This window comes from Salmo trutta, chromosome 17 (genome assembly GCF_901001165.1).
Source record: "Salmo trutta chromosome 17, fSalTru1.1, whole genome shotgun sequence".
Classification (NCBI taxonomy): Eukaryota; Metazoa; Chordata; class Actinopteri; order Salmoniformes; family Salmonidae; genus Salmo; species Salmo trutta.
The window spans coordinates 16,945,106-16,961,536 of NC_042973.1; the positions used below are offsets into that span (position 1 = coordinate 16,945,106).

At 42.3% G+C, this 16,431-nt stretch overlaps 1 protein-coding gene across 1 annotated transcript; it reads right to left on the reverse strand.

Annotated features, from left to right (window-relative positions):
* Positions 1 to 2,336: 2,336 nt before the first annotated feature.
* On the reverse strand, positions 2,337 to 5,728 carry loxl5a (lysyl oxidase-like 5a). The gene is made up of 5 exons (XM_029695915.1): positions 5,490 to 5,728; positions 4,604 to 4,898; positions 4,434 to 4,529; positions 3,048 to 3,163; positions 2,337 to 2,950 (listed from the first exon to the last, which is right to left on the reverse strand). The coding sequence occupies exons 1-5, from the start codon at positions 5,621 to 5,623 to the stop codon at positions 2,944 to 2,946; spliced, it is 648 nt and encodes a 215-aa protein (XP_029551775.1). The 5' UTR covers positions 5,624 to 5,728; the 3' UTR covers positions 2,337 to 2,943.
* Between the last annotated feature and the right edge of the window lie 10,703 nt (positions 5,729 to 16,431).

The window sequence follows — 16,431 nt, forward strand, 5'->3', positions numbered from 1 at the left end:
GATGCTGTTCCTGTCCTGTTCCATGTCTGTGCTAATTAAATGTTCACTCTCCATACCGCGTCTTTCTTTTTCCCAACGCAGTTAAGTCAAAACCACGCCCCGTTATTCAGAGGGGCATTCTACAACGCTTTAAGTGCTCTTCAAGTCTCCAAGTCCGGAAGTGAATATCACGTAGAGCGAAATTTCAGTCACTGATTAATAACATTTGACCTGGTGTTTCAAGATTGAAAAATATAATAACAATGTCTTGGACCGAACTAGCCATTAATGTTCGTTAACATTCAAAGACAGATTCAATGGCTGTAGCATAGCGTATTCGACTGAATGATTAGCTAATAAATATTTGAGAAATTATTAATAATAAGCATATGCTTTTACCTGATAGTAGACTACTAATGATAATATAACAACATCAAATACCTAGCTAGTAATGTTAAGTAGCCTAGGTTAACTTAGCTGACCTTCAATTTAGGGAATTCAGCAGAGTTCTCTGAGACATTTTTACAACTCATTGAAACTCTGAAAATAAATACATGGGCAAATGTTACCAAACATGATAATAATAGGCTTGCATTATGGTAGGCAGATAATTGTTAAATTACACTTTCCATCCTTACCTTGGAAGTTCACTGTCTCTGCGCTGATCGCCTGTGAGTGAGACAACGCTAGTTAGCCAATGGGAGCGTAGTAGAACTTCTCTCTGAATAACGGAGCGTGGTTTTGGCTTAACTGCGTTGAGCAAAAGAAGGACTCCGGAGGCGTACCTGCTTCTCATCATCAGCGTTGGTTCTTATAAACTCAGCAAAAAAAGAAACATCCTCTCACTGTCAACTGTGTTTATTTTCAGCAAACTTAACATGTGTAAATATTTGTATGAACATAAGATTCAACAACAGACATAAACTGAACAAGTTCCACAGACATGTGACTAACAGAAATGGAATAATGTGTCCCTGAACAAAGGGGGGGTCAAAATCAAAAGTAACAGTCAGTATCTGGTGTGGCCACGAGCTGCATTAAGTACTGCAGTGCATCTCCTCATGGACTGCACCAGATTTGCCAGTTCTTGCTGTGAGATGTTACCCCACTCTTCCAAGGCACCTTCAAGTTCCCGGACATTTCTGGGGGGGATGGCCCTAGCCCTCACCCTCCGATCTAACAGGTTCCAGACGTGCTCAATGGGATTGAGATCCAGGCTCTTCGCTGGCCATGGCAGAACACTGACATTCCTGTCTTGCAGGAAATCATGCACAGAACGAGCAGTATGGCTGGTGGCATTGTCATGCTGGAGGGTCATGTCAGGATGAGCAGGAAGGGTATCACATGAGGCAGGAGGATGTCTTCCCTGTAACGCACAGCGTTGAGATTGCCTGCAATGATAACAAGCTCAGTCCGATGATGCTGTGACACACCGCCCCAGACCATGACGGACCCTCCACCTCCAAATCGGTCCCGCTACAGAGTACAGGCCTCGGTGTAATGCTCATTCCTTCAACGATAAACACAAATCGGACTATCACCCCTGGTGAGACAAAACCGTGACTCGTCAGAGAAGAGCACTTTTTGCCATTCCTGTCTGGTCCAGCGACGGTGGGTTTGTGCCCATAGGCGACGTTGTTGCCAGTAATGTCTGGTGAGGACCTGCCTTACAACAGGTCTACAAGCCCTCAGTCCAGCCTCTCTCAGCCTATTGCGGACAGTCTGAGCACTGATGGGGGGATTGTGCATTCCTGGTGTAACCCGGGCAGTTGTTGCCATCCTGGACCTGTCCCGCAGGTGGGATGTTCGGATGCACCGATCCTGTGCAGGTGTTGTTACACGTGGTCTGCCACTGCGAGGGTGATCAGCTGTCCGTCCTGTCTCCCTGTAGCGCCGTCTTAGATGTTTCATAGTACGGACATTGCAATTTATTGCCCTGGCCACATCTGCAGTCCTCATGCCTCCTTGCAGCATGCCTAAGGCAGGTTCACACAGATGAGCAGGGACCCTGGGCATCTTTCTTGGTGGGTTTTTTTTGTGTCTTTTGGAGTCAGCAGAAAGGCCTCTTTAGTGTCTTAAGTTTTCATAACTGTGACCTTAATTGCCTACCGTCTGTAAGCTGTTAGTGTCTTAACGACCAGTCCACAGGTGCATGTTCATTAATTGTTTGTTTCATTGAACAAGCATGGGAAACAGTGTTTAAACCCTTTACAATGAAAATCTGTGAAGTTATTTGGATTTTGAAGAATTATCTTTTAAAGACAGGGTCCTGAAAAATTGATGTTTTTTTGTTGTTGCTGAGTTTAGAATAAGGCTCCAGTCATATTTTATATTTTTCCTCAAAGTATTTAGGCAAACTTTATTACAAAAGACAATTTCTAAAACTAAGAACTGCTGAAAAACGTCCTCAAACACATACAGTATCTATTTTCATTACAAAATAACCAAATATATATATTTTAAACCCAGTATATACACACTGTTTGACAGTAGCAGTTAGTGTTCTAAAGGAGACAAGAGCACCATTGACTTTCTTGGAATAACCGCCAACTTGGGACAACAAAACAAACAAATTTGTTTGATTTGAAATGGCCTTTCAAAGACTTGTTATGTCCATGTTTGCACAGCACCATAGTATACATTTTAGCTTAGCATTATACTACTGTAACTTTGACATACTGTATACAACCTCCGCTGCTCTCATGCAGGACGTGCATGTCTTTATTACAAAGAGGATAACTTGTTAAATATTTACTGTAGCTAAGTACATCACAGCTCACACCTAAGAACATATGCATTGGATGAATTAAAAAAGCCAGAAAGTGCTTAACGAAAGACAGGTGTCAATACTGACTTCAACAAAAAAATACTGATACAAATCCATACATGTTACTCGTCTGGCTTGGTTATCATTGGCAGGCATATGGTAGCAGAAAATGGCCCCTCCATCAGAGCAATTCAGGGTTAACTCCTGTAGAATAAACACAAACCAATGATAAACACATATTTCAGAGTATCGCAAATTAAATGTGTATATCAATTATATACAGAAAGTCTTTGTGACTTACCCAGTGATCCTACAGTTCCTGGCATGGACATAGCTTCCTGTGTACCTGATGTCACACTTCACTATGTTGTTTGAGAAATCTGACTCCTGCACTTGCATAGTTGGGTTTACTGTCACCTGAGGTACATCATGAGTCAAGACGGGTCAATGACATGTTGCTAGTTTTGCTATATGTTTTGGACAACGGAAAAATGCCAGTGACAAAGAGCTGTATCTATCTGGTTTACAGTGAGCTCCAAAAGTATTGGGACAGTGACACATATTTGTTGTTGTTTTGGCTATGTACTCCAGCACTTTGGATTTGCAATGATACAATGAATATGAGCTTAACGTGCAGACTGAGCTTTAATTGAAGGGTATTTTCCTCAATTTCGGGTGAAACGTTTAGAAATTACAACACTTTTTGTACATAGTCCACCCATTTAGGAGACCAATAGTATTGGGACAAATTAACTTCTATGTGTACTAAAGTAGTCAAAAGTTTAGTATTTGGTCCCATATTTCTAGCTCATAATGATTACATTCTAAACACTTCTACATTAATGTGGATTCTACCATGATTACAGGTAATCCTGAATTAATTGTGAATAATGATGAGTGAGAAAGTTAGACACACAAATATCATAACCCCAACAAATGCTTACCTCCCCTGTTATTGTAATGGTTAGAGGTTAGCAGGTCTTGGGGGTGTCACGATTGTCTTCAGTGAAAGAGGACCAAAGCGCAGCGGAAGTGTGGATACTCATATTTTTAATGTTCAAAAAAGGAGTAGAGCATCCACTTGAAACAAACAAAACAACAACCAATACAACAGCAACAGTGTGGCAGGCTCATCTAAACGCAGTGCACACAACAATTCCCCACAAACCCAAAAGGCAAAGTAGGCCACTGATGTGTGACTCCCAATCAGCCACAACCCTCTACAGCTGTGCCTGATTGGAAGTCACACGGCCAAAATTAATGAAACCACAAAACACACACTCTTCTGCCACGTCCTGACCCAACTACACCCTCTACTGGTCAGGACGTGACAGGGGGTATGATATTGTGCGTCTGTAACTTTCTCACTCATCATTATTCACGATTAATTCAGGACTATCCGAATACTATACTTTTGACTACTTTACTACACATATAAGTAGATTTCCCCCAATACTTTTGGCCCCCAAAAATGGGGGGACTATGTACAAAAAGTGATGTAATTTCTAAACGGTTCACCCAATATGTATGAAAATAACCTCAAATTAAAGCTGACAGTCTGCACTTTAACCTCATAGTAATTGTATCATTTCAAATCCAAAGTGCTGATGTACAGAGCCAATACTGTCCCAAAACGTTTGGAGTGCACTGTATATCTGTCTCTTCCTTAAAGTGGCTATAGTGTTACCTTGAGAATATAGTTTCCTGGTGGCACGTCTGTGATGTCAATCCACTGGCAATCAATGTTGGCATTGTAGGTGTCGTAGCAACCAGGACCCAATCCCTGTACCATACATGTGATTAAAAACATATAACGAACTGATTGGTTGATCGATTGATCAATTAAACTATCAGAACCTGTGTGTGTGCTGTGCAGGCGAAGCGTCGGCGGACCCCCGGGTCACAGCTCGTGTCCTCCAAACAGAAGCTGGCCTTGTGTCCCTCTGCCACCTTCCTGCCTGTGATGACATCCAGCAGGTCATAGTTACTGAAGGCCTCCATGCTGTGGTAGTGCTGGTGGCAGCTGTGCCATTCCCATTGGTGTCTGGGTTTGACTGGGAGGAAGTCAGCAGTCCCCTGGTTCTTCACCCTCTGAGGAAACCTCAGCAGAGTCCTGTAGTCGATGTCTCTGACACCTGGTCGATATGCTGACCTTGGGGGAGAGAAATTAAAAATACAAATAACAGACTGTTCATAATGACTAGGGTCAGGAGTTTTTCCTGACAATGTCACCTGACCATAACTTTCTTGGTCAGAAAAAACTCCTGGCCCCAATTATTACAGATAAGTGCATGGACCTTGATTTGAATTATCATTAATGACAGCTTAATAACAACTTAATAACAAGTTAGTAACAGTTCACGTATTATGCTTTAGAAGACACTGAGGAGGAGCCTTGAGGTGTATTTGGGACAGTTGAACATTCACCTCAGGAATCCACAGCCGTTCATTTGAAGTTTATTTTACTTGGCAGAGCAGAGCAGAGCAGAGAGGGGAAAAAATGGAGGTCGGCTGCCAGATTGTATGGTACTGTCGTTATACTGTTACTTCCAAATGGGCCAGTGCCAAGGAAGTCTGGTCGACACAACCTGCCTGATGTCTACCTCTAATCAAACAAATGACTGTATATGTCAAATATTATTAATTAGTGTTATAATACATTGATGATGCCAATATAAATGTTTTAGTGGTATTGATCTTACACATTGATATGTGTAATCAATAATAAAACATGAACTCCTACCGTGACAGACAGTTTTCCTCTCCTGCACATCTCAGGGCATACATCTGTACCCGTTGAATATAAGAAGCAGCTTGGATATAGTAGGGGTCAGGGACAAGGTCTGGGAGACCTGGGGAAGAGGAATCACAATCCATCCATGTTAGCGGTATGATTTACAAGGGTGTGTGAGGGTTGTTGTAATCTACCACATTTGTATTTTAATCAACAAGAGAGTCTGAAGCGTTTTATGTATTGTTTGTAATATTCTGTACTTTTATTTGGATGTAAAAATATGTCTGCATAATGCAAGGCAAATGGCCCTGGGTAAAATAGAACACCCTACTATATAAGATATAGAAAAACTAGCCTAATTCTCACATACTGTCTACCTTACCGTTATGAAGTAATCTGGTGCCATAGCCTGTTCCCGGTGGAAGACGCACAGGTTCTCTGGTTCTTCCGTTATAAAAAACAGAATTTTGGTGGTTTTTATTTGGGTCTGTGGGATCATCACCATAATCAACTATCATATTATTACTTTCAACCCTCCTCGGTTGCTGGGGCTGCGAGCGAGTGATGTGCGCCTCCACGCCATTGTTAGAAAGCGCACTCAGCGCAGTTGGAGATGTATTTGATTCTGGAGCTGGAATGCGTCTGGATGAGGGAATAGAATCCGCTGCTTGGGCAATGCGCTGAGCGCGTTGTCTGTTGCCTGCATCCTTGGCATTATTCACGTAGCCAAATGTGGGTGGGTGGGCTGATGCTTCTGGGGTCTCATGTCGCGCTTGGCTCGTGCCGCGACCATGCGTAATCTCTGCGCTCCTGACCGGTGACACAGATACCTGTCGCCAAACCGGCAGGCTGACATCAACCCGAGTAGGGTTTCGTCCTCCCCTCGTTATCCCACTGCCTGAGAACTCCTGGAGAGCCCCGGAACCGGTACCGTTGGAAGTGGAACCGGTGCCTCCTTGGGAAGGGGGACGCGCTCCTGGGTATCCCGCCACCTGTACCGTGTCCCTCGGGGAAGGTGGGTGACGTGTATTGAAATCATTATTGGTGGTCAGATAGAGCTGAGCAGGTAGTCTCCTCGCCTGTGCGAGATATTCAGACCCCGTGCTGAGTAAACTATACATCCGACCGTTGTTCTCCCATTGGATTCTGTGTCTCCATGGCCCCATTCGCGCACGTAAATGGTGCTGTCCAGTGCTTAAACTAACCAGAACATAAAGCAGGCAAAAAAGTGGAAAAGAAAACCTCTCCATGGCAAAAAGTGTCTGAACTACACAAAACACTTCGTAAATTTGACACTTCTGTAAAAATGTAATCTAAGTGATGTTGGGGTATGTTTTGTACACACACTTGACTCTGTCAGGGAGTTGCGCACCACATCTCCATAGTGAAATTCAGGTGAACTACTTGGAGTGAAAATGTAGGCACTCACTTTCATAGAATTTGTTTGTCTACGCATGCACAGAGAGGAGCAAGGGCTTATTTTACAGACACCATGTTTAACTTAACCGTTTCGTCACCATATCGGGCGTGCTATACAACTAGGCTATTTGTTTAGTAGGCCTATAAGTACAGTTCCGCATAAGCGGTAGCACTTTCTTAGAGCACGTTGCGATTTTTGGCTGAAAATGCAAGATACATTTTTTTAAAATTAAGTGGTTTTAGTAAAAAAAAAAGTGTCCCTGATTAGTCATCCAACTTTGTCTATTTTATTTGCGTCATGATGCAATTACCTCTTGGCGATTGGGAACTTCTGTCACAACAAATGACTGATAGTCATCATAAGCAATACGTTCTATACGTGGATTAAATTGAAACCTTCATAATAGGTTGAATAGAAAATGTGTTTTATAATAGGTGCTATTTGCATCATGAAAATAAGCACACATGCAGGTGGCGCGCGCTGCTGCTGCATGGCTCTTTGAGATCCATTCGCCCTGTTTATTTTAACGGTAAATGCCACATTGGAAAAGCACACATTGGGGCGGGCCTTGTATTACCTCACACCACCTCTGTGAAATACAGTACCATGCAGCTGAGGGATAAGAATAGGGGTTATCGAGTTCTGTTTCTCTATGACTCTCCACTCTGGTCCCTCGATTACCGCACGTCTCCTCAAAACCTGTTTGCCACCTGATGGCAGTGAACCTATAGGGAAAGTATTTACTGAGTTTAAAAAACGCAGCCCGCCTGACCTGGTTAAGGAAAACTACACAATTCCTGCCATACGACCTATCGTCAAGTCTACCGCAGTGTCGCTCTAAAGAAGGCTGCATCCGCTGTATAAAAGCAGCAGATCACGTTGTTCAACTGGTCTCCAGTTATTCTACCTCGAGTTGAATACGAAATAAAATAGTAAGTATTTAAAGAAATTAAGTTTTGTCGTCTATCAAAAACATGTAAACACGTAATTATTGGCACACTAGATAAAAAGTAGGCCTACATAGGCTTATGTCTTCAGGTCAAACCAGGTATTTAAAGGTCACAGCAGGGATTTATAATACAAACATCTGACAATGTAACTTACCTCAACTATGTAGTTTACTTTTTGTGGTTACCATACCTTTCACATTTTATGTCATGTTCTTCTGTGCACTCCAATGAAGGATAACGGAGGTGATGTCCGCAGCTCCAAGGAATAATTAAAAACCCTTGCAAAACCTCCCTTGTACCTCATCCAAACTTGATTTTTTTTTCTTTGGAAAGGAAACTACTGGTAAACTCTACAATACATGTGGCTATCAACATCAGGTGTAGTTCAGCATTAAAGCGCATTGGGACACCAAACCCATCATGGATATACACACAACGGTGTGGCTATTGTCAGAAGGTGGGTGTAGCTGGTGCATGAAGTCAGGCGCAGGAGAGCAGAATGAGTGAGCAACGTACTTACTCAAAATAAAGGCACAAGGTTACAATACACTTGACCAATAATAAACGGTAATCAATTACAAACGGGTGAAAACAGCACCCGTCGAAAACCAGCCATAACGTACCGAATGAACATAGAAACAATCACGCACAGAAACATGGGGGAAACAGGGTAAAATACATGAACATGTAATTGGGGAATGAAACCAGGTGTGTAGAAAACAAAGACAAAACAAATGGAAAATGAAAGGTGGATCGGCGATGGCTAGAAGACCGGTGACGTCGACTGCCGAACGCCACCCGAACAAGGAGAGGGACCGACTTCGGCGGAAGTCGTGACAACTATACACAAATGCAAGGCGAAGTACATCTCAAATAAAGCTCTATCTTTCGATCTCAATCCATAATGGACTTTATTAACCTTATAATTAACAATCTTATTACTCAACAATAATCCAAAAAGCAGGCTAATCTTCTACAATTAACTACAAACCCCAATGACAAAACTTGGTTCCAATGTTGCCCATATGAAATGGAACTAACCTACAGTCGCATCTTATCAAGCTTTTCCTAGTGTCTCACTTTAATAAGCTGCCAAGTATAAATGGCAAGATAATTATTTATCCATACATTTTCAAGGGAGTATTGCAAATTGTGCAGAGTAGGGTCTCATTTACTGCTGAATAATAATGCCAATGCCAGTCTTTCAGATGGCCAATGCTTAAGGTTTTAAATACATGACTTTACCCAGACGTGAACTGTAGTTACATAAGACCATGAAACTGATTGGTATCTTACTCAATGGCTCATGATGATTTGCCATACACTACATGACCTAAAGTATGTGGACACCTACTCGTCGAACATCTCATTCCAAAATCATGGACATTAATAAGGAGTTGGTCCCCCCTTTGCTGCTATAACAGCCTCCACTCTTATGGGAAGGCTTTCCACTAGATGTTGGAACATTGCTGCAGGGACTTGCTTCCATTCAGCCACAAGAGCATTAGTGAGGTTGGTCACTGATGTTGGTTGATTAGTCTTGACTCGCAGTCGGCGTTCCAATTCATCCCAAAGATGTTTGATGGGGTTGAGGTCAGGGCTCTGTGCAGGCCAGTCAAGTTCTTCCATACCAATCTCAACAAACCATTTTGTCCACATACTTTCGTATATATACTTTATATCACCATGGAAGTCTTGGATGCTGTCGAACAGTGTGAACTCTTCCTAAATCAGAGATCTGTTACTGTACAGGTCAGATCTGTTACATGAAGCCTTCACGTCAGATCTGTTACAGTGCAGAAATCTTAGAATAGTCTGCAAGTGAAGAGTGCTAATTGGCCCTGTCCCATGGCAGTATACAGCACAGTAAAATACAGTATGAATGCCTGTGTGATATGAATTGCAAGATGAATAGCAAGATGATTACGTAAGCTATTGCACATTTGCTTACAATGACTCCATGACCACTTCTGTGTGATACCATTTATTAAACAGCTCAGTGTCAATATAACTCATATATCATCATAGGTTGTGCAAGGTGACAGAGGGTAGGGAGAGAGGATAGGGACAATAGGTTACCATACCATAGGTTTCCATGGAAAGGCAGGTGGGTTATTGTGTGTAATTGTTTCCACTCATTATATACTTAATTGAAAGGGTGTAAAGTGCCTTCATTAGAGCCTCACCTTTCCCTGTTTTGTCCTCCTCTGATGCATTGTGGCTGGACAAGAGGCAGGCTAGGGAGCTACCTGTCAGTCAGGAGGGTAGCTATGGGCAACAGGCCAGTTATGCTGTGGATTAGAGCGTGGGGGTGTCCATCTTTGTAAAAGTAATATATCTCCTCCCCTGGCTGCATGAATCCCAGCTCATTATAAACACACAGCCTGCCTATGTCCATAACTCAGAGCCTTTCAGCAATGTGTCTGTCTTCCAGAGGGCAACCATTACAGGGTCAGCTGGCTACAACTGGATGGGTGTCAACAAGTGGTTACTACGTAGGTCTCCTACAGGTTCCTCACAGCCCTTCCCTCTGTCAACAGGTTTTATTTAAGGTCATGGTGTCACACCCTGATCTGTTTCACCTGTCTTTGTGGTTGTCTCCACCCCCCTCCAGTTGTCACCCATCTTCCCAATTATCCCCTGTGTATTTATACCTGTGTTTTCTGTTTGTCTGTTGCCAGTTCGTCTTGTTTGTCAAGTCAACCAGTGGTTTTGTGTCTCAGCTCCTGATTTTCCCAGTCTCTCTTTTCTCGCCCTCCTGGTTTTGACTCATGCCTGTCCTGACTCTGAGCCCACCTGCCTGACCACTCTGCCTGCCCCTGAGCCTGCCTGCCGACCTATACCTTTGCCCCACCTCTGATTTACTGACCCCTGCCTGCCTTGACCTATATTGCTGGCCCCTGTTGGATTATTAAACCATTGTTTACCTTCATACCTGATACATGGGCTTCAATAGGGCACAGGTTACAGGTAGCATAGCAGGTAGAACTCAGGAATGTCACTTTGTTAGATGAGAGAAGTTGCTATAAGAAACCATACTATTACCATGTTCTTACCACTTTATTCTGTGTTGTAAAGTGTTACCATAAATTAAACAAATGATGAAACCAGACAATATTCTATGCAAACAGCTCCCCTTGTCATCTGTAATCAGATATTTATATTTATTTCAAACAAGGTGCAGTTGTAGCCATTTGTTCAGAAATTGTTTTGGTACTTCATTGTGGTATAATGACAATGACTGTTATAATTGTTGACAAGCTTGGTAGCTATAAATGATGATCCGACCATGGACATTATTAAAACCATACAACTGTCTGTATTGGTGCTTCAATAGCTTAACCATATGCCAAACATCATACCACAAACTATTGGCATGCAGTTTCCCCTTGATTTAATACAGAATGTCATGTACTGTAGATGCTATTCAGGCACGCATAGAATGATGGATGTACAACAGAGTTTATACACTTTTCCCTCTGGAAAGTTCCTCCAGGAAAATGTCTAGACAGGATTTGTTGTTGCTTAGGTTAAGATTGAATATAGACCTTACTGTAAAGCAGCTTTGAATAATTCAAGCACTGTTACTGTAGGGTGTGTGTGGAAAAGCTGATTATATATATGTATATGTATATATATATATATTTCCATGAGATCGGTAGAGATCTTAGATCTTCACGGTGGTCTCCAGGTTACACAACACTGCAAGACACTTGGTACATATTCATATAGGGGACATGAGACAACACACTTTTTTTACCTTTATTTTACTAGGCAAGTCAGTTAAGAAAAAATTCTTATTTTCAATGACAGCCTAGGAACAGTGAGTTAACTGCCTTGTTCAGGGGCAGAACAATAGATTTGTACGTTGTCAGCTCAGGGATTTGAACTTGCAACCATTTCAGTTACTAGTCCAATGCTCTAACCACTAGGCTACGCTGCCACCCCAAATAGTGTGTCTTTATGTAACCGATGTGAAATGGCTAGTTAGTTAGCGGTGGTGCACGCTAATAGCGCGCTAATAGCGTTTCAATCAGTGACGTCACTCGCTCTGAGACTTGAAGTAGGGTTTCCCCTTGCGTTGCAAGAGCCTTGGCTTTAGTGGCGCGATAGGTAACGATGCTTCGCGGGGTGTCAGTTGTTGATGTGTGCAAGGGTCCCTGGTTCAAGCCCGGGTTGGGGTGAAGAGAGAGACGGAACCTACACTGTTACATTGGTGCCGTGACTTGGTTGATTGGTTGCTGCGGAAAAGGAGTAGGTCAAATGGGGGGTGAGTGTAACCAATGTGCAATGGCTAGTTAGTTCGCGGTGGTGCGCGCTAATAGCATTTCAATCAGTGATGTCACTCGCTCTGAGACTTGAAGTAGGGTTTCCCCTTGCCTTGCAAGAGCCGTGGCTTTTGTGGCGCGATGGGTAACGATGCTTCGTGGGCTGTCAGTTGTTGATGTGTGCAAATGCCCCTGGTTCGAGCCCAGGTTGGGGCGAAGAGAGGGACGGAACCTACACTGTATAATTAAAGGTGAAGACTGTTATTTTATCAAATCAATTCTCTGTAATTATTATTACGTGATTAAGTTAATCATGTAAATGTAATTAAATAGGAAGTCGGGGCACCACCGAAAATCTTCAGATTACAAATTTATAATTTTCCGAATATAACTCTTCAGATATTTTAATATCTGATCAATTAGTCTTCTATTAATTCATTATTATTACCTTCCGTCAGTCTCATTTCAAACGTTGTAGAATTCTTGGTTATCTGCACGAACCCAGCCTAAACCATGAATCATCCATACATCAATTGGCTTAATCATTTATTTACTAACTAACTAAATAAATAATCACAAATGCATAAACATTTACATTTTAGTCATTTAGCAGACGCTCTTATCCAGAGCGACTTACAGTAGTGAATGCATACATTTCATACAATTTCATACATATCATACGTTTTTTTTCTGTGCTGGCCCCCCGTGGGAATCGAACCCACAACCCTGGTGTTACAAACACCATGCTCTACCAACTGAACTACAGGGAAGCTTGTCAACAAACAAACAGTAGATATTGGTTACTAACAATGATAGGGAAGATTCCCTAGTGGGCTAAGCCGATATGACGGCTTGTTGGACAAAGGAAAGTGGGTGTAGACTGATAATGGAGCGAGAAAGACAAAATGGCTTCACTACACAGTGGATAAATATATTCATTGAAATGCTAATCCTTTGCACATGAACACTGGCTCATTCAGGAATAATTGCAATCAATATATTTATGCTCATATGTCGTTGTTGTTTTCTCTGTTGGAATCGTTGGTCCGTCTGCTGGAGAGTCAGTTCATCAGAGAGTGGATGTAGGTCTATCGGCGGCTCCTGATAGTGTCTGTTGTAATGGATACGTCAGGCGTCCATTGTTCTTAGAATAGATGTTTCGGCGGTTGCCGGTATTAGAGCGTCTGCTAAATGACGTAAATGTATTGTATTTGTATCCCAGGTTTACATCATTTCTAGCTGCAGACTAGCAATTAGTATATAAGATTTGCTGTTATTCTGTATAGATCGATAGTCTCAGAGTTTAACCATTACCAGCCGTGTAGCCAATGCACCACCTGGTATGGTTTTCTAGTCTTGGTACTCAACTATTCGCAATCACAGCTCACGCTGTGGGTTTGCTTAGTCTGAAGAGGATTTCCTCAGGATGGGTTTTTATTCGTAACAATAGAAAAGGGCGGTTCCATGACGCCTGATCAATTCTCTCAAATTAAAAGGTTAACATCACATTACATCATTTCACAAATAGTTTCATCTTTACTCATTCATTTTATACAAGAATTAGATGCAAACCCCATAATTGAGAAATGTACACATTCAGAGATATAGTTATGTGTGTTTCCTCTCCTCCATGAGGTTGGTGAGAGAGGGGGAAGCCACGATCTACACCCAGAAAGGGCCATGTCATGACAGTCCCCCCCCCCCCCCCCCCCCCCCCCCCCCCGGTGGTTTGGATCTTGTGATTATCCTGCAAGTTACAAATCAACATAACTTTTTTTATAACATATATAGCTACCCACCCAAATCATCGTTGCAGTCCCCCTCTGGTGGTTGAACTTGGTAGGCTCTCTGAGAGCGGAGCAGTCCACCACAATGATGGGCAGTGGATGTCCAGTTGGTGATCGCTGTTGTGGTCCCACTCTAGTGGTTTACCTTGGTGGGTTTCCTGGAAGCTGCAAAGTACCACAGGAATGGCCAGGGGATGCCCTGATTGACGATCGCCGTTGCAGTCCCCCCCTCTGGTGGTTTACCTTGGTAGGATTTCTGCAAATGGAACAGGCCGCCACAAGGATGGGCAGCGGGTGTCCGGATTGTGATAGCCTTTCCAGAACCGTCGTCTGGTCGTCCAGACTGGAAGATCTGGGCAGTAACTTAGGCAGATGTTAACAATGCACACACACTCACTAAATATATAATTACATTCATTCCCCAATGAACGGTGTTGTGGCACTAAGTGATGGTTGTATGGGGACTTTGTTTATGGCTCTATCACTTCCTAAATGTCATAGGAACTGAACCGATAAGGCATAAACAAAGATATACAAAATATAGTAATTACACCTTAATCATCTAATTGGACTGTATTCTATTTATGTCCAAGGTCCTGGCAAAATGACTATCATGGCATTGTCTCTAATGTCATGTCTAGGGTTTTCCTACTTGGTGTGTTGCTTAGGCACTATCCTAAGTTGATAACTACATGATAAGTCTACAGCTGGGAACTTCTGGGAAGAAAACTGGTGAGTACTGTAGCTGTAGAGTCAAAGGCCTCAAAGTAAATGTTCAACTTTACTAAGGCTGGTATTTTGCTCTGACCCTTAAGTGATCCTAGCATAAATCCTAATTGGATGTTCCGTTGTACATGTGCGTTTATGCTTACACAAGCGCGCATGTCAAGAGAAGAAAACCAAGTATCCTGGCAAACTACAACTTGTTCAGAATGAGTCTGACGTAATCATGTAATTTTCAGGTCAATGCCCGGAGGTCAGTCAGAATTGGTGTTGAGGGAGTCTGTAGTGGTTTTACTACGAGTCCCTGTGTCTTCCACTATTGTAGTGGCGATAGGTATGAAGTCTATTTCATAGCTATGTTATCCATGGAGGAGCTTACCTCACGACGGAATTACTCTTTAAGCATTGAACCAGTTGTACATTTTTGACATGTGTTTTTCTGGATTTTTTTGTTGTTATTCTATCTCTCACTGTTCTAATAAACCTACCATTAAAATTATAGACTGATCATTTCTTTGTCAGTGGGCAAACATACAAAATCAGCAGGGGATCAAATACTTTTTTCCCTCACTGTAGCAGTTTAAAATTCAGAAAATTATTTAAATTGCTATTGGCCAATTTTGCCCATGGGGAGCTAACATGGCTTCCATGTCATGGAAATGCATCATAACGCAGAAACCTCAATGTCCTAAACCTCTAAATATAGGGTTCTCGGTCATTATATACTGTAGGCCTATCTAGTGAATCTAATGGTGGAAGAAACAATACAAGGCAAAGGACCTTTGTAAGCATTTCGTTGGATGGTGTATACCATGTGTATCCTGTACTAACTGTATTATGTGCATATGGGGTTCATATGGACTATACTGTAGGTATTCCCTATAGAAATGAGACATTATAATAACCTATATATAAATGTGGAAATGTTGTGAAATGTCATGTTTAGTCTGACCCACACTTGAAACCATTCCATAGCAATAACGTTGACATGTAACAGGGCTGGATAGTTGTTTCACATGGCCTTTCCTTTGTACAAATTGGCTCAAGTCCTGAAACTAGTCCATAGGTATAATTTTTCATTTTCTAAATTTCAGTGTCAAGACAATGAGCTCAGATGCAGTGAAAAGTGCAATGTTTTGCATCATTGTAAAGTATCAACCCTTGAAGTACCGAGGGGATATTTGTGAGTGTACACTGACTGGCTTGACTCTCACTCTACCAGTGGAGGCGAGGATGGCCCATAATGGCTGGAACAGAGCGAATGGGATGGCATCAAACACATAGAATAACATTCCAGTCAAGCCATTACCACGAGCCCATCCTCACCAATTAAGGTGCCACCAACCTCCTGTGAGCTACACACTCTCTCTAAATAAGCTATTTCAGTTTTTTAATAATGTGCAACATAATGTAATAAAATGCACTGTGCCTTCAGAAAGTATTCAGAACCCTTGACTTTTTCCACATTTTGTTACATTACAGCCTTATTCTAAAATTGGAGAAAAAAAAAATCCTCTGCAATTTACACACAATACCCCATAATGACAAAGCTAAAACAGGTTTTTAGAAATGTTAGCAAATTTATTTACATAAGTATTCAGGCCCTTTGCTATGAGACTCAAAATTGAGCTCAGGTGCATCCTGTTTCCATTGATCATCCTTGAGATGTTTCTATTACAGGGGCTGTCCCTGGCTTACTGGTGTTCTTCCACGCCGTCCCTAGGAGGGGTGCGTCACTTGAGTGGGTTGAGTCACTGATGTGGTCTTCCTGTCTGGGTTGGCGCCCCCCCTTGGGTTGTGCTG

What these genes read in the sequence shown, in the direction of transcription:
- loxl5a (XM_029695915.1), bottom strand. Translation starts at nt 5,623, where the DNA reads ATGGATTGTGATTCCTCTTCCCCAGGTCTCCCAGACCTTGTCCCTGAC. An exon ending in GAGGAAAACTGTCTGTCACG is followed by an intron (nt 4,899 to 5,489) that starts GTAGGAGTTCAT and finishes CTCTCCCCCAAG; the next exon opens with GTCAGCATATCGACCAGGTG. An exon ending in CAGGAAACTATATTCTCAAG is followed by an intron (nt 3,164 to 4,433) that starts GTAACACTATAG and finishes GATGTACCTCAG; the next exon opens with GTGACAGTAAACCCAACTAT.